The 22,916-nt window shown below is 31.5% G+C and overlaps 3 protein-coding genes and 1 long non-coding RNA gene across 16 annotated transcripts; 3 read left to right on the plus strand and 1 right to left on the minus strand.

Annotated features, from left to right (window-relative positions):
* The first annotated feature begins 1,056 nt into the window (after positions 1-1,056).
* LOC128179810 (uncharacterized) lies at positions 1,057-10,037 on the plus strand. Of its 10 annotated transcripts, XM_052847429.1 has the most exons (8): positions 1,057-1,185; positions 1,554-1,650; positions 2,258-2,303; positions 3,613-3,737; positions 4,536-4,658; positions 8,103-8,172; positions 9,067-9,209; positions 9,492-10,037. In XM_052847429.1, exons 3-8 carry the CDS (start codon positions 2,258-2,260, stop codon positions 9,765-9,767), a joined length of 783 nt encoding a protein of 260 aa, XP_052703389.1. In that variant the 5' UTR covers positions 1,057-1,185; positions 1,554-1,650; the 3' UTR covers positions 9,768-10,037. The 10 variants fall into 10 exon arrangements, with proteins under 10 accessions (XP_052703389.1, XP_052703388.1, XP_052703381.1 ...); XM_052847428.1 differs by lacking the exon at positions 1,554-1,650 and having other exon boundaries at positions 1,103-1,185; XM_052847421.1 differs by lacking the exons at positions 1,057-1,185; positions 1,554-1,650; positions 2,258-2,303; positions 8,103-8,172 and adding an exon at positions 6,840-6,897 and having other exon boundaries at positions 3,447-3,737.
* LOC128179815 (uncharacterized) lies at positions 1,892-6,833 on the minus strand. 3 transcript variants are annotated; one of them, XR_008243142.1, is made up of 5 exons: positions 4,899-6,833; positions 4,722-4,819; positions 3,005-3,527; positions 2,234-2,311; positions 1,892-2,054 (listed from the first exon to the last, which is right to left on the minus strand). It is a non-coding gene; the product is annotated as an uncharacterized LOC128179815 (long non-coding RNA). The 3 variants fall into 3 exon arrangements; XR_008243140.1 differs by having other exon boundaries at positions 2,234-3,527; XR_008243141.1 differs by lacking the exon at positions 1,892-2,054 and having other exon boundaries at positions 2,173-2,311.
* A 2,831-nt stretch (positions 10,038-12,868) lies between the features above and the next one.
* Positions 12,869-16,208, plus strand: LOC128179812 (uncharacterized). Its single transcript, XM_052847430.1, has 7 exons — positions 12,869-13,323; positions 13,461-13,506; positions 14,018-14,068; positions 14,171-14,254; positions 14,738-14,915; positions 15,151-15,246; positions 15,333-16,208. Exons 1-7 carry the CDS (start codon positions 13,093-13,095, stop codon positions 15,538-15,540), a joined length of 894 nt encoding a protein of 297 aa, XP_052703390.1. The 5' UTR covers positions 12,869-13,092; the 3' UTR covers positions 15,541-16,208.
* A 1,403-nt stretch (positions 16,209-17,611) lies between these two features.
* Positions 17,612-20,457, plus strand: LOC128179807 (uncharacterized). Of its 2 annotated transcripts, XM_052847415.1 has the most exons (8): positions 17,612-17,998; positions 18,097-18,130; positions 18,217-18,270; positions 18,368-18,403; positions 18,559-18,642; positions 18,879-19,053; positions 19,257-19,346; positions 19,496-20,457. In XM_052847415.1, the coding sequence occupies exons 1-8, from the start codon at positions 17,708-17,710 to the stop codon at positions 19,716-19,718; spliced, it is 987 nt and encodes a 328-aa protein (XP_052703375.1). In that variant the 5' UTR covers positions 17,612-17,707; the 3' UTR covers positions 19,719-20,457. The 2 variants fall into 2 exon arrangements, with proteins under 2 accessions (XP_052703375.1, XP_052703376.1); XM_052847416.1 differs by lacking the exon at positions 18,217-18,270 and having other exon boundaries at positions 17,613-17,998.
* Positions 20,458-22,916: the final 2,459 nt, after the last annotated feature.

Consider the following 22,916-nt stretch of genomic DNA (forward strand, 5'->3'; position numbering starts at 1 on the left):
ATCATACACGATAACTTAGTACGTAGTTGGAACGATTCATCAAACATTTGCACATTACACCTTATATTGCATTTCAGTTGTTCTAAAGCTGCACATTATCTATGTTGTGTGAAGGAGTAATCCTGTTGGTCATAACAACTGATCCATAGAATGCCTTTATCCTAACTCAAGAGGACCAGTTTCTTCCACTGCGCTTCTAACAAAAGTCCAAATAGTTATATTGCGAAATAAATTTTAATTGTCATGATAGAGGAAATATTTACCCTGAGAGAAAACAGTTACGTAATGACATGGAAATTAGATTATCCAAGCTGATTGCAATATCAATACTTTTATCATTAAAGACTGCCATGGCGTGGTATCGATTCATTGTAACATGTCCTATTCGTTATTCGTATGTTTTGTAACTGTAGTTTTTATATAGATTTTAAAAAGAAATGTAATGTAGATTAAATTATGACGTTAAAAAATCTACGTGAAGCAGGAAAATATCCCAGTTATTAAAATTGGGAATACATAATGCCTAGCATTCCAGCTTGTTACGGAAAAGTTCTTATTAACTACAATTTAATTGCAAATCTTTTTCATTAATATAAAATGATTTAAAGCTCAAATCAAAATGACGAAAAAAAACTAATTTACTATATTTTTCTTATTCATATGGTTGTTATAACTTCACAACAATGTGTTATCCGATTTAAAGATTTGATTATGCACTGTGACATATTAAACACAGTTCAATGACACTGTTTTACAATTCATTTTTTTCAATTCATAAATAAAATAAAACACTTGTAAATTCTCCTTACCTTATTTCCTTTTAACACAGGAAGAATTTTGTTGTTCATTTTAAAGTATTTTTTGTGCCCATTAAAGGATTTCGAAGAAAACCACAATCCCAGTTTTCGTCGAAATGCTTATGACTTAGAATGTGGCAATATATGTATAAAACTGACCCTATATAGCTGAAATTTACTTGGGTTATTTATAAAATTCAAAATTTCCAAATAATGTGGGTAGATGTGTTTATAAAAATAGTACTTTGGATTTTTCCAAATGCCTATAAATAGCTGGGGTTTACCCTTTTGCTGTCCAGTTTATCTACAAATAAATTCCATTGACAGGGATAGTTTTCCTCATTTGATCTGAAGATTTCTGACTGTGTGGATTTTAACCATGCATCCAGTAAGTGATGTTTATGCATTGATTAAGTGGGTTTTTTAATACTTATTATTTTTAAAGAAAAATCCATGGTAGAATAGCTTCAAAACATTAACAACGAATGGAATTAGTATTAAGTAATATTTGATACCTGTATTGACCAAGTTTACAATCCGTCAAAAGTTTCATTTTCAAACCTTGGTTTTTTCTTTCACCAATTGCTTTGAAGAGAATCAGTTTTAAAAGTACAGTAATGCACATATTAGTGAAGTCTGGGTAATTAGGTTAGTAGTACACGAGGTTGTATGCGGAGCTCGACCCTGTCAATGAAATTTTTCAAATGGTTGCTACAGGTAATGGTGTTTTTCATGTGAAAATATTTTCTTCAACAGAATATCTCTCTGCCTATCCAGTTTGTTGGATTCAGTCGTTTTTTGCAAAGCAAAAACCATATAATAATTAATGTCCAAATGAAATGGATCAAAACTGGTAAGAAAAAATACACCAAACTATATAAGTCGGTAAAGTGAATTGTAACTTTCGATTTATCCACAAGTGTACCAGGCACTCTTTTGGTTTTGATTTATTCAATTCAATAAGATTTAACTAGACTCAATTAATGTACTAGATTGATAACTGCATTTTACTAACAAAATATAAGAATTAAAATTGTGCATTACAATTTGTAATTACCTGTCAAATTCTGTTTTGATACAATGATTAAGAAGTATATTAGTCTATAAATTATTATTATTTGAAGTTCAGTTAAGGTTCATACATTCATACATGTATTGATATTATATATTTCAAAAAAATAAATATAAGTTGTAAGATAAAATGATATGTATATTTTTTCCTTTCCTATGCATAGTGGCCATTTTTAATAAAGAATGCTGGAAAAAAAACCGAAAGACAGTTTTTAAAAAATAGTAATAAAATAGGTTTATTTATATAAAATTAGAAATCTTATCTTAAAACTATTACTTACAATAATGATTGGATTGATTTAAAGAAATTATTTAATGATGATTATTTTATTTATAATGTTAGAATAAATTATTAGAGTTTGTACTATAAAATATTCTTTTCTTTGTAGATGAAGAACAATTCCTGGCTCTTCCTTCTTCAGGAACCACCAAATAGTATGTATCTGAAATGTGTAAAATCAAAAGACATGTGTTTTAAAAGATAGTACATTAATATTTATTAAAAATATTCCTGTGCATTTCAATTATAAGGAAAGATAACTCAAAGCTGTGTTGGCAAATGTTTCAGCTTTCGAAGATCTATTTTTATAAAAATCTTTTGTTGCTGTTGATCATTTTACACTATACCTGACCATTTTATACATTTCTAAATTAAAGATATTCATAATCATGATAAAAAGTTTCAATTTTAAGGAAGGATAACTCTAGCTGTGTTGGCAAAGGTGTCTAAGCTCCCTGTGATCTGTTAATTTTCAAATTTCTAGTGCGTTGAGACTGATCACCTTACACCTACGTGATATACTTGACCCCGTTGTGCAAACATTTCTAAACTAATTATAAAGGTATTGTAGATATGTTTATGTGTCTCAAGTACCCAGGTAGACAACGGGGTCCCCAGGCCATTGCTAATGACACTAACAAAAACTAGGACCAACACAGAGTTCCCGGAATTCATCTAGTTCGTGGAAATTGTCCAACGACATCTGTCAATCTGCTTTGATTGATTTTCTCAGCCCCCACCCTTCGGAGGCAACATTTAAGGGCATTGTTTTTGGTTGCATGTTTGACCAACACTGTCCATGTTTTAAAATAAAGTGCAAAAATCTTTCCGAATGAAAAATGAATGTTGACCTTACCTTAGAGTTCAATAGTATTCGCAATTTTTCACAATATGATATGGCATGGTTAGTTTTCCTTTAACATACCTCACATGTGTATTGACAGACATGAGGTCTACTTCATGTGCATAAATGCATTTTTCTGAAAATGGATGACCTATAATTACACTATATTTAATCTATTTGCGTCGATGCAAATACAAATTTAGATATTTTGAAACATAACCTCAAGGCCGATATCGAAATCGGTCGTCCTTGCACACATTTAAAGAAATTTCCAGTGACATGCCGGCGAAAAATTTATATATAGCTCTCTGTCTAACAAAATGGCGCTAAATCTTGCGTGTCTGTATAGCGACTGAATTTTATGACTGTCAGTTCTAATTTTCATTATTCAGTGCAAGTGCAAGTTTGGAGTTCATTTGTAGTTTTTTAGTTTCACTCGTTTTTCTTCTGCAAAATGGATCACGAGTCCCAGAGTTTAAAACCAGCATTTGTGACTGACCACTGCATTCGGGAAAACTGTCCCAAGTGTGTCCACCTGCAGAGAAGATACTGTGTTTATTTATGTGCAATGTGTGCAGTATTTGCATTTATTAATATGGTCGTCCCGATTTATATCGTAGGACAACAGAACGCAAACGCTGAGTCGGACATTTTGAACCAATTGCATGTTTTGCAGGCACGTATCGAGAACCTTGAAGCTATCAACAATCGAGGGTTGTCGGTGGCGACCGAATTGCATGATGATGTAAGTTACTATTTAAAGCGCGTCTTTTACCACCCGTCTCAATATCTACTTATGACTTGTCGATAAATATGTGAAGCATGAAGATAATTTTATTTTTCTACAACTTATCAATTGTTAATTTTTATTCATTAATAAAATGATTCCCATAAAAATATGACATGCAATTTATATTAAAAAGATATACTATGTTTTGCTGGAAACATCTCTGATGACTTTGTTATCGTTATCTTTATTAATACATAAGTAGTGTTTAGTTGAAGACTATAGAAAATTTATCATGATTATGTAATGGCAATTCTATGTCAATGAATATGATACTTATCACGTTAATTTGATATACCAAACGTACATGTGTTATGTATCACAATAAAGTTTCTGGTTAACTGGGTTTTTTAAAAATGATATTTCTAAAAGTACAAAACTTTTGAAACTAAAACATCTTTAGTTTTTTTAAAATAAAAAATGAACACTCTCGGCCTCTATCTCCCTCTTTATCTTTAGTAATTTTCCTCTTTATAAAAGCATGTTTCATTGTCTTATGTTCTCTGTTTATTCTAGTCACAATACTGTGTTATTTATCTATGTTTTATGTATGCAGGATTGTTTCTTTGATTAACAGTAATGTGGGTTTTTTTGTAGTTACATTGTGGCATCTTTATGTTGTATTTTGTACTTTGTCATTTATTTTATTATTTAAGAAATGACCATTCTTATTACTTAATCAATGTCTAGAATTGCATTGTGTCAAACGGAGCACCACCATGTCACTTATCCATAAAGTACATTTATTCTTTTCAGTCAGTGGATTTGCCAGCAAAGGAAGGCAATGATTTTCCCTTATCTGAATTTTTGAAAGAGAGAAGAGTAAAACGAAGGGTTTTTAAGAAAGGTCCTAAAGGAAAAAGAAGACACAAACCAAAGGTATTATCTTTTCTTGAGAAGACACATGTATATTTTTTTCAAAATGAACAAAAAATTACTTACTGATCTACAGATGATCAAGATTGCTCAATTATCACGTCTTCTAAATGTAAGAAAATCAGTATCCCGACGAAATGGTATATTATATTTAACAATGAATTCTGTAAAAAATAGAGAGGCATTTCGAAATTAAATTGATAACAAAATGAATAAACTTGACAAATATTAATTAAAAGTTACCTTCATGGCATCTTTTTTGCAATACATGTCATTTCAATTCTCGATTTAACTTTATCACAAATGTGCACAAGAAATAAAATACTGCTTTACGACATTTCATCTGTTGAACAACAAAATGTGATCTGTTCAATTTTTGACCAATAGAAATAATCTAGGAACTATCGAAATAACAATGACAAGAATTGATTAATTTTGTTAGCTGAAATAATTAAGGGAATTGTAAAACCAGATAAAACTGAATGGCCACTATTTGTATTTTATCTGTTGATGTTATATTCTTTTAAAATTAGTTTTTGCAATACATACAATACATATCAATCTAAAGGATTTTATCAAACCTAATGTATTCCATATTTTTATGTTGATATTTACATTTAATTCAATTGGTTGGAAATTTCAACCAATTGAAATAAACTTCCTGGTTTAGTTTAGCCTACCATATAAGCTGGGGCATATATTTAAATTTAACCCCTGACTGCTATATGGGACATTAGGGTCATGCTCATTTATCTATCACCGTGTCGCACTGACTCTATCAAGGTCAGCTACCCTATTAACCGTTAAAAAATCTAGGTCATCATATTGGGCCGGGTTTATTGTTGTTTGCTTTGACGCTTTGTCATCAAGACCAAATAGTTGCTGGATGCTCGTCCAAAGTTATTCATGACAGTAACTTTTATCTATCTTGAAATAGGTTGATAATTGATTTAAGTAGTTCAGGCTTATACTTCTTTGTCATTTTGGCTACAATACAAGTAGAAAAAGCATACATGTGCAACTGATCAGAACATATATTGATGTAAAACCATTAAATGATTTAAAAAATATGTGTACAAAGTTTGGTTCATATAAAAGATAAGCAATGTTATTCCTCCGAGCGACGAGTAAACTGTTGGTTATTGTATTGAATAGATAGAACCTTTTAGAGGGATGGGTAGTCGTGGCCATCTCTTAGGCAATGTATAACTCCTTTACATGAAGAGCCCAGTGTGAAGATATAGGAAAAGGTTTAAATTTTAAGCCCAAAATAATTTGAATATTTCCTTTTCTAATTTTATAGTTTATGGACGAAACAATATATATAAATGAATGTGAAATAAGATGAAATGACGTTAAAAAATACAATTCTAAATGAAAAGATGCCTATTTATAATTTTTTAAAGAACTCGCTAAGAAATGTTCAAATAGTTTATTATTCCAATATTCTTTAATAATATTTACACGATTACTAAATTCAAACGCCCATGTCTGCAAGGAAGCATTGTAATTCAATAAAAAAAAGATTTTTTTTAAAAATAAGATGTTTGGAACAATTTTTTTATTGCTCTTCGAAATTCGATGCCCTGTGTTGTTGGATAATTTGCCATAAGGAAACGGTTTCTTCGCGTGCCAGCATTTGCCGGAATTCTCGTCCTAATTCATCTTCTCTATTATGCCTAACCCTCCTGTTTTTGCAAACACCGTCCTCTGCTCCGATGTCGTTTCCAGATCTCAAATTACAACATAATCAAATTGACTTCCTTTGGCAATGAAATGATGTATATTTTATTTTTATAGAGATCTTCAAAATAAAATTTAACTGATTTATGAAAAATGTATTTTAATTACAAATGCATATATGCTTTATAAGACGATTCATGATAGCAATAAAACTAGAACAAGTGGATTAACAGAGAGCAAAGTACTCGTCTAATTTCTTATTTTCTATCAATTATAAGTTCCATTTATTGGAAATAATATCAACAGCAACAAAAAGGTTTATAAAGTCTTTATAATTTAAAGAAAATTTATGTTGTGACCTTACCCGTCACAAATCTAAGAACTATATACAGAGAACACGTGATCCTTTTCACTGTAACTTTGTTGTCAAAATAAAACTTAAAATATTGATTTGAGGCAAGGATTTTTTAATCTGTTTTATATATTCTCATTATTTTTAAGATCGATGCGGTGCATATTGAAGGTACAGGGGGCGAAAGTTATCCCGCATTTCCCAGGGGTAAATATATATCATTAGTTATGAGATGAGAGGTGTTCTTTGTCATGTTAATTTATTGTTTAGAACGACGCTGATACTTTGAGCAATCATGATCTCTGTAAATGTTTACGTATTTTTGGACTGTCAAGCCATGCTCTTTTGATACATGCCTTATGCCTTATGCCCATTGATTTTTCGTGAAATAAGCTGAATGATATTTATTGTTTTGCATTTTATAGTAAGTTAGTGTCTCAAACATATGATTTTATTTGATAAGGTCAACGATTCGGGTGTAAAATGATAACAATTTATATCAAAATGGTGTGATTTACACTTTTTTTGTATACACAGCCTACATTTCCATTTCATTTCTACAGATAGCTCGGGTCGGTACATTTTCTGATTTTTGACATTGTATTATTTACAATATATTCCAAAGGGAAAAGGGGCTGATAATCCAAGACTTCAAGAGACAATTTGAGTATTTTTAAATCTTCAGATTAAAAACTAATTTTACTCAGTGGAACTGGCAATAAAGATTAAAAAGTGATTAATATTACATAATGAATTTTATTAGAATCTCTAATCCTTAAAATTAGTGTTGTTGTATACATATCAATTCGGGAAAAACTTCCCTTTGCGATATCGCAGATGATAATTTTATTAATTTCCGGTAAACATAAAACGTATTATTGATATATAAATTTTCTATATTTTTTAAGCCAACAATAATGATTACGATGTTAAAATCAGAAATGAAAACAAATATTTATTTTTAGAAAACTTTTCTCTTATTAAGTCAAAAACGAGTATCGCCAATAAACAAATATGTTAAACAGATGTTTAAACAGATAACAAATTAATGTTTGAATTTATTACAGTAAAATTAATTTTACACACTTAACGCTCCAAAGTTTTAAATGTTGAAAATTCAGCTAAAATAATTCAAGCATTCATTTGGTATTATGTCATGATTTCATATAAATGCTGCAGTTCATTGAAAACGTCCAAATGTCCCATTCACTGTTATAATTCATGGTGTTTGCATCAAAAGGGCGAACAAAAAATGATGTGCTAGCAGTTGTTTCATAAATGAAAATAAGGTATGACAGAAATAAAACCTGCCAAATTCTTGCCACCAAGACGAAATGTATCTAAACAGGTATCCACTTGATTGGGCTTTATTAGGAGGGCTGCAAACTTAAGTGAAATCCTTCTTATTGTAGACTCTAGAAGCTACCCAGATTGAAGGAGAAATAGACAATGATGCGATAGCAAATAACCACTGGGCTTACGGTAAATGTAGTCCTATTTCCTTTTGTAGTTAACTGGGCTGCAGGTGGTGGGGTTTCAAGAGGAACATAGACCAAATGGTAATTCAACCCTTATCTTTGGTTACCTGTGGTTGCACAAGTTTTTCGTTTGTAGCAATGCATGGCTATTGGTTGGGAATGCAGCAGCCTTGTGTGTTAACTTTATTTAGGAATGATTTAGTAGAGATAAAGTGACTGTTAGTCACCATTATTTTTCTAGACTGCTGTGTTGTCCGTTTTGCATATGTCTGGGAGAGGTGGTTACCATGGAAACGGTAAATTCAGCATTTTTTGTAACCAGTTTCTTTTTATATATATATTTTTTTATATATTAGCCTCTAGCATATTTGACAGTCTATAACCCTTCTTAGCTTAAAGTCCCCTAAATTTTTTTGCATGAAATTTTGTGCATTTTTAAAACTAAATTTATTAGTACTTTTCTACCCTGTTGCTTTGCCTGGTTGTAGGGAAACCAATGTCATAACTTGTCAAAGTATAAACATAAATGTATTTCAAGCATTGTATATTCAATGTTTTAGTTTGTGGTTAATGATTCTCGGTCAGATAATTAGAAAGTTATGTAACTTCCTAAGCTTTACAAACGGTCATGTCTTGAAGAATGACACGTGACACGAAATCATACTTGATTGTGTGATGAGTCGTCACATATTTATCATTTTTTATTAAAACCAAATCAAACGATTCACAAGGTGCCACCTTAAAGTATATTTTGTTTCTCTTGATATAAATTATAGATTCAAATTTCCCATTTAAAGCAATTTCATGATTTCTCAAAGTACCATGCTATTTGTTAATCGTTTGTTAATATACATTGATAGATATATTATTGTATTTAAACAACAATCTTCATTTACAGAAACTCTTTCAGGAACATTTCACAAATGGCAGTACGCAGATTGGTTTTTTAAAAGCAATGCGGATGATAAACATTTTAAACTGCACTTCGGGAACGGTACACTAGAGGTGATGCAACCAGGGTTGTACCTTTTGTATTCTCAGGTTAGTATCACTGCCCAGACACAGAAACTGAAATTTCAGCAAAATAAATAAACAAAATATATGAAAGAACTCTTCAATCCAAACTATCTTTCAACAAGAAAATTTACAAAATAAACACTAAGTTTTGTGGGGGTTTTTACCCTTCGTTGTTTTGCTTTTGTATTGTTTTTATCAATATCGAAGAACTTTTTTCTTCACTTTTAATTTTAGTAAAGTATGTTTCTAAAACAATGAAAAGCATAAACGTGCTTTGACAAATGCACTTTAACCTTTACATTTTAGATAACTTTAAAAGGAAATGGGACACAAGGATATCACGTTATGAGGAATGACAAGGATCCAATCTTAGCATGCTATTCGAACAACATGATGCTGCATGAGGAGGACAAGACTTCTTGTTTTACGATGGGCATGTTTAAACTCGACAAAAGGGACATCATTTCTGTCAAACACATTTCTACATCGGGGGTTCGAGCCGTTTTTACTTCCAATGCTTCCTTTTTTGGTCTTGTGAGGCTAGGAAGGTTCAATAAGAGAGGTGTTGTCCTGGCTGTTTAACGTGAAAAATAAGGAACATTTATATTTTGATTGCAAGATATACTTTTTACGAATAAAATGCAACTGCAAATGTTGGCATAAACTTAGTTGCATTTCAAAACATTTCATTTTTCATTTGTGAAAATGTTGTAAAAGCTTCATACTTTAATCTACCTCAGTCATTCAATTGTAAATAAGTTACTTAATCGTTTATTTTATATCAAGATTGTAAATAGTGTTAAATGTTTGTTATTGTTTTTGCTTAATATGAAATAAATAACGGATTAAAAAGGGTGTTTCAATGACTTTGACAGAAAAAACTGAATGAAAAGCTGATCATCACGAGAAACCTTCAACAAGTGTTAAAAGTTTTATGAAGTAAATAATCTATTGATGAAATCTAACAAAAGATTGAGATTTGAACTCTTCTCCTTCCTTTAATTATTACAAGTATAATGATGTGGTCTTGAAAGAGCGTGAGGAAGAGATTTTGTTTGCTGATATCGAAATAGAAATAAAATTATAAACAAAAGGATTTTAATTGCGTGGTCATAAATTGATTTGAGTAGTTTCAATTAAACATAGTGTAAAATTATCATTGTTTATGAGGGCCCCGCTCTGCGGGCGCCCTATAATGATCAGACTGGCTTAGGGCCGTCCATCTGTCCGTCCGAGAATGCTTGTCCGGAGCATATCTTCTGTTCCTTTGGCCCAATCTGACTCTTACTTCATCCACAGAAAGCCTGTGGGTAAGAGGTGTGCATTGATCTTGAACCATGTTTCTTAGTCCAAGGTTAAGGTCATAGCAGAATAATAAATAAAAACCTTGTCCGTACCATATATTCTCTCCCCTTGATTCAATCTAGCTCAGATTTCACTCACTGGGTGCCTTTGGTCAGATAGAAAGAATAATCTTACCGTGACTAGGCTACGCTTAGGTCACAGTAAAAATTCGTCCCAAAAACTTGCAGTGTAGCAGCCGCGAAGCGGATCAGCTTCGCGTCGATTTTAAGTCTGTTAAAAATAATCTGCAGGGGAAAAACACATTTTTATACATTACAAACCCTTTTGAACATGCATATGTAGTTTAGTTCACAAACTATCTATTTAATGAGACGTACCAAGACATTTTATAAAGATACACGTTTGAATTTGCCTGCCATTTTGTCGGAAATCGCACTCGGAATATCTCGGATATTATCATTAACATGGCGACCATAAACAGCGAATTTTCAAACGTGTTGTTAAAAGTGGCAGTGATTTCGTTCCAAAAACAGTCAGTGTGGTAATATGGGATTAAAAAAGAGCAACATTGTAGGTATTTAAGACCAATCATAGGCGAGATACAGCGCGATATAATTTTTTTATTTGCTACAAAGCGAGTATATGGGACGAATTCTATCGTTAAACCGGGTCCGTAGGAAATCTGTCATTTTAACGATAGAACATTCTATCTAATGGTCAGATAGTGTGCAGTGATCTTGACTGATGTTGTAAGTCAAGGGTCAAAGTAATATCGGACCATTTCCACTTCGTCCTATTTGGCTCATACTTAACATAAGCAGAGCTTTAAGAAATAACGGATGTATAGTGAACTTTTTCAAGATCAAATGTGAAATTAATAGCAGATTTATATAGACAATTCTTGTTTGTAGCATATCTTCTCGTCCTTTGCTCGAATCTGGCTCATACATCACCTAAATGATACCTTTGATCAAAGCGTATGCAGTGACCTTGATTATTTTGTAGATCAAGTGTCAAGATCATATTAGATCAAACAAGAATCCTGTTTTAAGAACAAAATATATACTCTCCATTTGGTCCTTTATGGCTAATTCTTTACTTAAACAGAGCCTTTTGGTTTATTGCGTGCAGTGACCTTGAACAGAGTCCATGTGAATGTCAAAGCAGATCTCTTTATAATCACTTTTAGACAATGGAATATTTACCATTTGGTAAATAAGTACAGATTAAGCAAAAATGTTTTAATGTAAAGGGTAATGAGATTGAATTAAAAGTTCTATGCCAGCTGGAAAATTTCGAAGTTATATGTCAAGGTCAAAGCAAAATTCTCTGAAATTCTCTTTATCCTATTGTCTACTATTTAAGCAGGGCCCTTTGAGATGGTCACCATCTCAATGTCGTCTAGTTATATCTAAATTTTCGAAGAAGTTGATGGATAAACCCGCTTATAGGCATTACTAGGGATTAGATTAAAAATGTGTATATATACGGAAGTTTCTTTATCTCAAAAATGGTAACTAACCTACCAACGAAAAAACGCCCTTGTTTTGTGCAATCGCTTATCAAACCAAACTTAAAAAAAGATGAAAAAGTGCCTGTTAATGAAAATGAGATAAAAAGGATTTTAATAAATATATGATAAACATGAATGTAGGCCATTCTCCTTGAACTTATTTTTTAAGTGCCTCTGCCCGTCTTACTTCAAGGCCGGTGTGTACTAAAATCATTAGTGTACTCAAGACATTAAAAATGATAAATGCTGTATAAATGCATATGCTCAAAATTTATGATATATGTTAAGGAGAGAAAAGTTATACTTGCACTTGCATTTTGTTTACAGAGCAATGACCGTGTAAGTGCTGTAGAATTTCATTCGCTTTCAATTTGATAACACCTTTCAATGTTTATTTTGTTTTCTTTCTGTGTTCTTGGATACAATGATCAAAAGTTGTTTTGATTATGCGTTCTTTACATTAATCATTCACATTTTATCTTTTTATTATGGATTTGTTTTTTAAAGTTAAAATTTCACGTTTTGCAAAATGATTTCAATTACGAATATATATATATATATATATATATATATATATATATATATATATATATATATATATATATATATATATATATATATATATATATGTGTGTGGTTTATATGTGTCATCTTGGGATAAACAACTAATTTAAGGTATCTCTATCTGCTTCGTTTGCCATTAAAACAAAGTTTTCGATGAGAAAACTAATGAGTTTTGATTATCAAATTTGTTATCAGTAAAGGATCCTTTTTTTCAAACCATGAAAACATTTAAGTTTGATAGATAAATATTACATTTGCTAAAGCTAAGCGGTCCAAAATAGCCTTTTGTAATTCAGAGCAGTTTGTTATTTAATAGTCACATGGGTATATAAATCTGACTTTTTTGCAATGTCATGTTGATGGCTATTTTTATGAAAATCATTTGACACCAATGATACTTAAGAAGAGGGCGGAGAAAAGGGCGGTCTTCATTATCTCGATATTGGCAAACTTTCTCCAAAATAAACAGTCATTTTTGACACTTGAAATGTGAATAAATTCAGGCGTTTTCCATTAGACCCAGATATGGAGTGCATGTCCTCACAAAAAAAGACAAGCTCTTGTGATCAAGCATGTAGCCATGTGGGTTTGAGGAATGGTCTGGTACTCCTGTCCTTTGCAGTATGCATACTTTTCATTTGGAATATTTGTTTGCAGCTTAAGATCTCTTCCAATTCCGTCTCAGTAAATGGATGCATCAGTATAAATGAGGCAAAGAAAAATGCATTTAAAAATTCTGAACCCAAGAATTTAGAGGTATATATTTTTATAATTCAAATTAAGAACTCTTAGTAAATTGTGTGTTGTTGGTACTCAAGAAATCTATTTTAAAATGGGTTGATGTTCCTGATATTTCCGGATAATGTTCCTGTTATGTTTAACTTTTTTTTCAGGATAAGTTCATGCAAAATCTATCCAGAAAGCGCCGCAGTAGAAGACGTAAGTAGTACATAAATATCATATAACTTTGGTAATCATACATGATACACGCTTGGAAAACAGCATAATTTCCCCAATGTATCCTATACTCTACTCTGTCTCCATTTCCTTGTAAATCTCTTAAATTAAAATCATTTCCTCAAAGTGCAGGATATTTATTAAACAACTGTGCGCATACTTGTTTAATTGAAAGACTTGAGAATCTGAATCTGAATAATTCACATCTTAAGTATTTGTTGTTGCCTGGTTTATTTTCAGCCGCACCAGTAACCGGAATTGTTTATTTTTTTTTTTTAAGTTTTATTTTATTTTCAGATATTTGTGCATTAAAGGATACTACAATCATACATTTAAATGGGCTATTTAGTCATTTTCTTATCAAAACAACTTTGTCTAAAACAATATAGAGGAAAAACCCAAATTTCAGTAATTTCTATATTAAATACAAACCATTTCACAACAAAGAAAATTAATTTTTCCTTTTCTTTTGTTTGAAAAAAAAACCCCACAGAATTACGGAATCGAGTGACGGATCTTGAGGTAAAAGTAAGGTCCCTGGAAGGTAATTTTCACATAATTCTGCGATTTTTTTTTTAATAATTTTAATAAACCATAATACATTATGAAGATAAGCCATGTGAAAACTATTTATTCTTGTACATAGCTGCTGTGATGAAGAAAATTGTACATTTAAGAATGAACGAAGAAATGAACGACACGGTGTTGTACAGTAGAGTGGATAACATTGGTAAGAAAAGGCGCGAATGCATGAGGGGTTTTTTAGGGTGAGGATTGCTCCACTTACTCCCTTAATTCCACCATCTTTATAAAAATTTAGTTTTCCCACACCATTAATCTTTTGACAAGCAAACATTTCTTCCAAAAATCTCTTCCCAGATCGAAAATCTTGATCCTTAAATGGGGAGGAGGGGTGAAGGCCGCAACGACAGGAGTGAGGGATTTGTCTTCTCAATATATCTCATACGTACTTATTCACTTATTGTAGTCGTACGAGCCTTCCATAAGAACCGGGTTATTCTGGAAAGGGTGTACAATGATTTTTCTCTTCGTTTATTCTGACAATTCCATAAAATGCAAAGGAGACTCCAAACCTTACCCTATCTATTCATGCATTGTCAATACAACAGTTAGAGAAAGACAGGATATAGTGGAGATATCCGCCATATCTATAATAGTAAAAGAGAATACGCCCGTATTTTATTTATTCAAGGGCATTGCCCAGGAAACTCACCAAAGCCATGCTTGAGATGGGACACTCCTAATGCAGAGTTCCAGCATATGTTCGATTACGTCAAAGATGGTTACAATAAACCAGTAGCCATTAAAGTTCTGTCTCCTGGAATCTACACCGTGTATGCACAGCTTGCAATCAGTGGACCTGACACAAGGTATATTGAATGTTGGCTTTTATCAATTCCTGTAGGATTCTTAAATTATAGTATCACAAATTAGTTTTTACAAAAAATCAACGTTAAATATTTATATAGTTTATGCAGTGTATTCTACTTATAAATGCAGTCGTCTTTGCGTGATTAAATTGGAAAAATGCATCAAAGTGGAAATTATATTGGGTTTAGAAAAAAAATTTAAAAAAAATTCCATCCCATTCTATGCCTTTTTTAGCACAAGGTTCGATCCTATCGTCGGCTTTGAAATATTTCTCATCAGGGGACCAGCCAAATTCACTTTGACGAAAGGACTTACTACCCAAGATCAGAGGTAAATTTACGTTACTTTGATGTCTATACATTATATGCTTCGATGTTGTTAATAAATAACATTTAATCAAACATTGATTTTGATAGAGGTCGGAGATATCATAACACAGAACACAGACAAGTGGACACCGTTTTCGTTATGGGAACATTCAAGTTCTTCTGCGATGACATGGTTTATGTTAGTCTGCTCGATTCTACAAATTTATCGTACAGAAGCGACGCTTCCTATTTTGGAATGATTCAAGGCAACCCAGCAAGTGCTCTTATTGAAGGAAACCATGCATGTGACCCATAAATGGGACATAATTGGGAAGCTTATAGAAACTTTTTTGTGATTCTTGCCTATTTGGTTTATTTTTTAAGATGGCAGAGTCGATAGGATTTCAAGTCACATTTTCTTAAGATAAATTTGGTTATTTATCTTTGGTTCATGTATAAATAAAAAAAAGAGCGTTTAGAATGGTGCATTAGAATGTTATATAGAGTAAATTCATTACATGCGTATTTGAAAAGAACCAATAACCTACGCATCATTAAAATTGGTTCAGTTAATTTGTAGTTTTACGGTTGGTGTTTTCCCTTTTATGTATATATCAAAGGCCAGTTAAATATATCAATTTTTGTTTAGATTTTGACTTTATATTTTTTTATTTTTAGCGTTGCATCGTTTGATTGCGAAAATCAAACTCTTTTTATCATATTAGCTTTAGACTGAAAATGGCAAAACATTACATTTTTATTTGTTTACCACTTTTGTGTGGGATTTTACATTGGTATAGTGTTCATGATTTTGTTTATATAGGATTTGTTAAGTACAGATATTTTTTAAAATGAATTATGAGACAACTAAATGCCAATGCATGCAACAAAAATTCTGAATCCTTCTTATCTGTTTGTTTGTATATTCAACATTCAGGTTATACCATTTTTATATTTATGTCTTTGATTGTATATATATATATATATATATATATATATATATATATATATATATATATATATATATATATATATATATATATATATATATAAACTAAGTTGAAAATGAATTATGTGACATCTTAATACCATGCATGTAACTAAAACTCTAAATCCTTCTTATCGTTTTGTTTGTATATTCAACGTTTTATCATTTTTTTATTCATGTGTTTGATTGTTTGTTTTTAGATATATAATTTTTGATCGAGCAATATTTGAAAAATTTATTCATATATTACTTTTGAAACATATCTTATTTCCATCATTATAATGCTATGTATATTGATTACATGACTTAACAAGAAAGTTTTTAATAATTTCAGGATTACCAGTATATTCAGTTTACTATGTAACGTCTATGCAAAATCATCGGATATGAGAATAATTTACTAGAATGTTACATTTTATTTATTTTGTTTTACTCTGCATGATGCAAAAAGAGAAATCAGATTTCTGAATGAGTTTAAAATCTCTTGTAAATCCATCGTCTTCAGCAACGGTCCGGAGTTCGCATATCTGTCTCCTGTGTGAGAGAAGATTGTACATATCGACAGTGGTTTGCGTCAATGTTAGCACATAAAATGAAAAAACGCGTGTGTTTAACGAGCTTGAATAGAGAAAACAACATCGCAAAACATGGGAAATCGTTATGATTTCAAGTTATTGTGTTTATATTTTAAAAAAAAAACCATCAATGATCTTTCATTTTCATAACTCATTTCAAATTTTGTATTTTGATTTTTGTTTGTTTGTAGAAATTACTTTTTAGAGATTATTTGAGGTAATTGTATAATTTTTTGATAATTGAGATGTCAATTTGTTTTTTTTTATCTGTCTTTGTTAATAAATGTTATGTAAATACTGTACACAGATATTTCCAGTCATTGAATTAACCAACAGTTTAAAAGAAGAGTTTAATCAAAATGCATTAAATGTATCCTTTTCCCATATTACTTTTCTAATCAGGTACACCTCTCTAAAAACTTTAAATCGATAACAAGTGTACTCGAGGTGAATTACTGTTTTGAAAGACTAGGATAGAGTTAGAGCTAGACGCCAAAAGACACACATGCGACTATAAGCTCGCGGTCTTTAACTTCCATGTTGACGATAAAGAAATATAGTTTTACATTATAACATATCATTAGATATTAAATTTAATATGAAATACCAAATTAACATATTGATAGAAGAAATTCAACACGTTTTAACTTACACAAAAGGAATACAAGGTTTATCTACACATTTATAAAACAACATGTCCCGTTCATAGGTATTTTGTTCTTTTTATAGATTGTATGTGTAAACCACTTGAAATACTCGACATAATAGCAATCTTATTTTAAAAGAGGGCGGACCCGAAAGGCGGGCTTAAGAAAATTTACCCGCACTATTCCAAATAGAGTTAATTTTGCAAAGCATCTTATATGTAGCAAAATTTGTACTTTGATTTGGGGAAATCGTCGGGAAAATCCCAGTTCTAAATGGAGTGCAATTATTTACCGAAATCGGAAACCACGTGCATGTGTCTGCCGAATAAAGAAAGGTCATGTTGCGGTGATAATTCTAGCCATGGACCTCTTATCAAAATACTGTTATTTGTTGTCATAATTTTATCACTAGCTGTCACCTATTTGTTCATTCAAACTCATCAACTAAATGATGCGCTGCACAAGCTGCAAATGCAAGATGCATCGATGCAAAATGGTCAACATCATAATGTTCAAATTCAGGAATTCATTAAAACTTTGGAGCAAAGCACACCCGACATCTACGTAAGTAAAATATAAAGTTACAAACTTTTACTTTGTATTTGTATTAATTACGTCATTGGACATCAATAGAAACTTCAAAATTGTTACTGTATTTGCAGATGAACTTTGAACAGAAAAGAGAAAAAAGAAACGGTAATATTTTTTGTCAGTAATTCAGCATTTTTATTCTCTCTGCATGCCGACATTTCTTTTCTGAAACATGTGCATTCGTTTTTAAGGTCGATGGAAAACCCAAGTCAGGGAAGAAATCGGCATAATGAAAGAACATATTAGTAAGAAGTATATTGTTTTTGTTGGAGGTGCATATATATGTCAAAAATTTAATCATGCACTTTCTAATTTTTAATACAATTTTTTATTACATTTTAGGTAACATAGTTAACATCACCATCCCAAATTTGGAAGGTACTTGGTGATTTACTTTCTCTGCTAGCATTGTTCTCTCTCTCTCTCTCTCTCTCTCTCTCTCTCTCTCTCTCTCTCTCTCTCTCTCTGTGCAACATGTTAACGATTAAGAAACAAGCTTGCAAGAATATATGCTATCTATATTTGTATTTAAGCTGGAATAATGAAGAAAGTGGTTCATTTGGGAATGTCTAGGGATATGACACAAGATATCCTGCATGCTCCGGTTAATAATATAGGTACGAGATATACATGCCTTAAATGCACATAATTTAATAAAGATATCATTTTAATTTACAGATAAATCATATTTGTTGTTGGTTGCTTATAAAATGTAACAAAATTGAGATGTACCTGAAATAAGTGTTTATTCGATTGGTTTGATTCTCTTTATTTTGTCAATAATACATATCTGATCTAACTTCTGCATGGTGTCATTTGGTAACCAATGTGTGAAAGGTTTTTTTCTTCAAAGACGTCTGTCGTGGTGGCAAACACTGTCTTCGATGGAGTAATCCCGAATCCACTTATTCACGTACGTTTGATTACCCAAGAGACAATGCGTATGACATGCCTGTTGCTATCAAAGTTCGCAGTCCTGGGATCTATTTTGTTTATGCACAAGTCGCCGTCAATGGACCACAGCAAGGGTACATATAAATACCGTATACATTTAAAAATGATATTTTTGTTAAGAGGCCTTCGGAGACTAAAATCAAAAATAAGGGATGTGGATCGAAACATGAAATTTACAAGTATCCATGGGTTTAAAGTAAACATAGAAATATCATTGTCATGTTTTAATTCATTATGACCAACCTAGATTCTCAATGTTATTTATATTATGAACCAGATACGAACCATCAGTCGGCTTTGAGGCAGTTCTGGTCCGTGGTACTGTAAATAAGACCTTGACAAAGAGTTACATTACACAGGATGATAGGTTTGTACAATGATGTGACACTGTAACTACTAGTATTTTATAATATATCAATCCAGCAAGCTGACTATGACGATTTCAAAACTCATATCAATACAAGTGCTTGATTTTTGGCGGGATTCCACAAACACATTAATTTTGGCTTTTTCCAGGGGACAGGTGTATCATGGTGCAGGTCACGGAGAGCATCCTTTTGATACAATAAATCTGATGGGGACATTCAAGCTTTTGTGTGACGACTACATAGTAATCAGGCCTATTGGGGACCCAAAATTGGTGTACACAAACACCGAGGCCTCCTATTTTGGTGTGGTCCAGATAAATCCAGCGCGCTCATTGTTGCATGGTGACTATAGCTGTAACCCCCAAGAATAATAACTCTTGCAAGTACTTCAAACTAAATTCAGACAGATATCAGTTGTTTCCCTTTAACGTTGGAATGAACCAATCATATTTTTGTTCCTTAATTTTAGATATGTCAACTAAAGATAAATTTTGTAATTTCCTTGATCCATATCTTGTTGACATTTTGTAAATAGATTTTAAATATTCGTATTCTTAGTGGTACTGGCAGTTCAATGCACAAAGATTATATAAACTACCGTGATATGTATATAGATGTATCATGAAGTTGGTATAGGCTGTAACAGGTGTCACCAACGCCTGATATGTTAACTCTTTGAATTTTATTCCATGTAATTCTGAATTATCGAGTTTTAGGTGGTGGGAAAGGATACTGGTCGATCTGAGGTTCGTAATTTATTATTCTCTATTAGATTATTTTGATATCAAAATGTAAATATGTAATGGTGTCGTTACGTAAATACATATATATTTTATCAAAGCGTCTTTCTGTATATAACATCAATAATTGTGCACGTTGTTGTGTAAATTATTGGTGGCTGGTATGGAAACGGGTTAGAGATTGTATATTTATATAGAATTTGTGTATAACTGTGTATTATAATTATAATCTTTGTGTATTATAATTATTACAAGTATGGCATCCTGTTTCATGAAGGTGATTTACAAAACATTAAGCATATATTACTGTTAATAATTCTCTTGCCTTTTATATATTATCTGTTGAGTTTCCTGTTGAATAAATATTGTTTCTATGTTTTGTGTTGTTTTATCTTAATCGAGGAAGGATATGATAATAATTTTAACTCAAACGATTAATAACGCATAATATAAGATATTTTGTTCAGTGTTTGAACTAGTTTTTCATAATTTGAAAGACTGGTTCTATTATTAGTGAAGATATTGGGTATATGTCTTTTGTTTATTTGTGTTTTTTATCAGTTCATTATTTTATTCCTGTCTTAAATAAAATCTGAATACCTGAATGGTCCGATTTCACTTGGATCCTGCCGTATTTTCATGCGATGCTTTCCCCTAACTCGTAATTTTTCCCCCTTTTAATTTTTTTCTTGCTTTTCTGTCCATGTCTCTAATGGGTTCAGTTTTATTCTTCCATTTGTTCATATGCAAATAAAAGATTTTTTTTCTATCTATAAAATTCTAGTTAAACAGCTGTGAAATTACAAATTTAAAAACAATTTTATTTAAAGTGAGTTATATAAAATGAACAGTTGATTTACTTACATGCATAAATTTTACATTGAGTACAATCAACCTTCTTGTCAAATTTAAAAGAAACAAGCATAAAAGATAAATCCTTTTCTTGAAATTCAGAGAATTTGCAATCAAACATAAAAAGAATCAACGTTTTGTTTTTTACCCTTGAAAATTAAAGTCTTTGTTTTCATGGTCTGCATAAGCTGCAGGTCTGTAGCTCCCGGTCTGAAAAAAAAACCCAGGACAGATTGATACATTCTATACAAATATTCGATTCCCCAAAAGTCCTTAGAAACTAAGTATTTTACTATCGATACATATGATCACTTTTCTTACTACTGATAATTTTTATACACTATCACCAGTCCTGTGAAGTGAAGAAGTGTAGTTTGTTCACATGTAAGATTGGTGACTCTCGGTCTGCAGGTAAATTCATACTTCATTTTCCGATGTCGATCAGCGTGTTTAAGAGAAAGTATGGGGCAAGTAAAGCAACAGCGCCAGTATTTTATTATCAGCAAAAAATGATAGATGTTCTACTAATTTGAAAAAAAAAATTGTGTGAAAATGAGGTTTACTTATTCAATCAAAAACTAGCGCAATTTCTTGTGCGCCGTGAATTGCAACTTTAAAAAAAACACGTAAGGAATTGTAGCACCCAGGTCGTCCATCTGCTTATTAATTTGGATCTGCATCTTACGTTTGTCTTAGGAAAAAAATATGTAATATCAGTTAAATTTGTCTTCGAACACTCTCTCAACACACTACCAGCTCCAACATGCTTACATTAAGAATTGAAATAAAACCATTTCCACCTGCAATTTCAACTGTTATGGTGAAATGATAATGATCAATATTACCAATAATTAGTTATTCCTAGATTTACAGTAACAAATCTACCTTGCAATTCACCTTCCAACATAGATTACTAGTTGTTTACATTGACGGCCTTCTGTGGATCTTGATTGGACATTGGGGTGTGTGTTTCCATTTTGAAAATGGTGGAATCTGAGAAGGGGATATTGGAGTGTTGATCTGTAGTCGTGCTGACTAAGGACGACTTTGATTTTGACTATACAAGCTTTTTCATTGTTGTAACGAAAAATGTTCTTAAGGATAAATAAACCTCCGTAAAGAGTTTTAAAATTTCGTTTTTTCTCTCCGGTCTTTAAGCTATATCTATGGCTAGCTCTCTCCGTAATGAATTTTAAAATTTTGTTTTTCTCTCTGGTCTCAAGGCTATATACGTGTATATGGATAGCTCTAGACTCTGTCGTTTGCAACTACCTTACATTAATACAGTGTGACTTTCAAAAGACGATTGCTAAAAGTAAAATATCTAATCCTCTGACCAACTTCACTATGAAAAATTTTCAAAATGTTAGCGAAAAAATATAAAGTAACCCTCGTCCTCTAGTTTTCAATATAACAATATATTTTGTTTACACGTATGCAAATGCATATTTGTCAAAGTGGGTTACTATCCCTATTTTTTTCTCAGAAAAATGCGGGGATATTTCAGCTAAAAAATAAATTCAATCAACTATAGATGAATTTCACATCTTCAAAAAAAAAATTTAGACAATTTTAAAATTATCATTCTTCTTCTTCTAATAACATCCTCAGAAACTTGCGTATAAACTATAAATATTTTAGACCTTCAAAAATATTTTGGAAGTACATATGACTTTTTATATAATTTGTTATTATTTCTTTACTTCACTTAACTTGTTTGGATGGTACATCAGGGTAAACTTTTAAACTTTTAACTTTGAATAAAAATTAAAGCTGAGTCTGATCCATGTTTTCACATGCTGGGGCCTTAAGGTAACTCACTACTCACGTTTTGATTTCATTGCGCAGATGATCATTTATATTTTGAATGAATGTGATTTTATGTATCTAATCATCACAGAAAGATAATTGTTTCATAATTACCCAACATTCATAAAGAAAATCCATTTGAATTTATGTTCCTTTGAATTCAAGAAC

Source organism: Crassostrea angulata, chromosome 4, assembly GCF_025612915.1.
Source record: "Crassostrea angulata isolate pt1a10 chromosome 4, ASM2561291v2, whole genome shotgun sequence".
In the NCBI taxonomy this organism is placed as follows: Eukaryota; Metazoa; Mollusca; class Bivalvia; order Ostreida; family Ostreidae; genus Magallana; species Magallana angulata.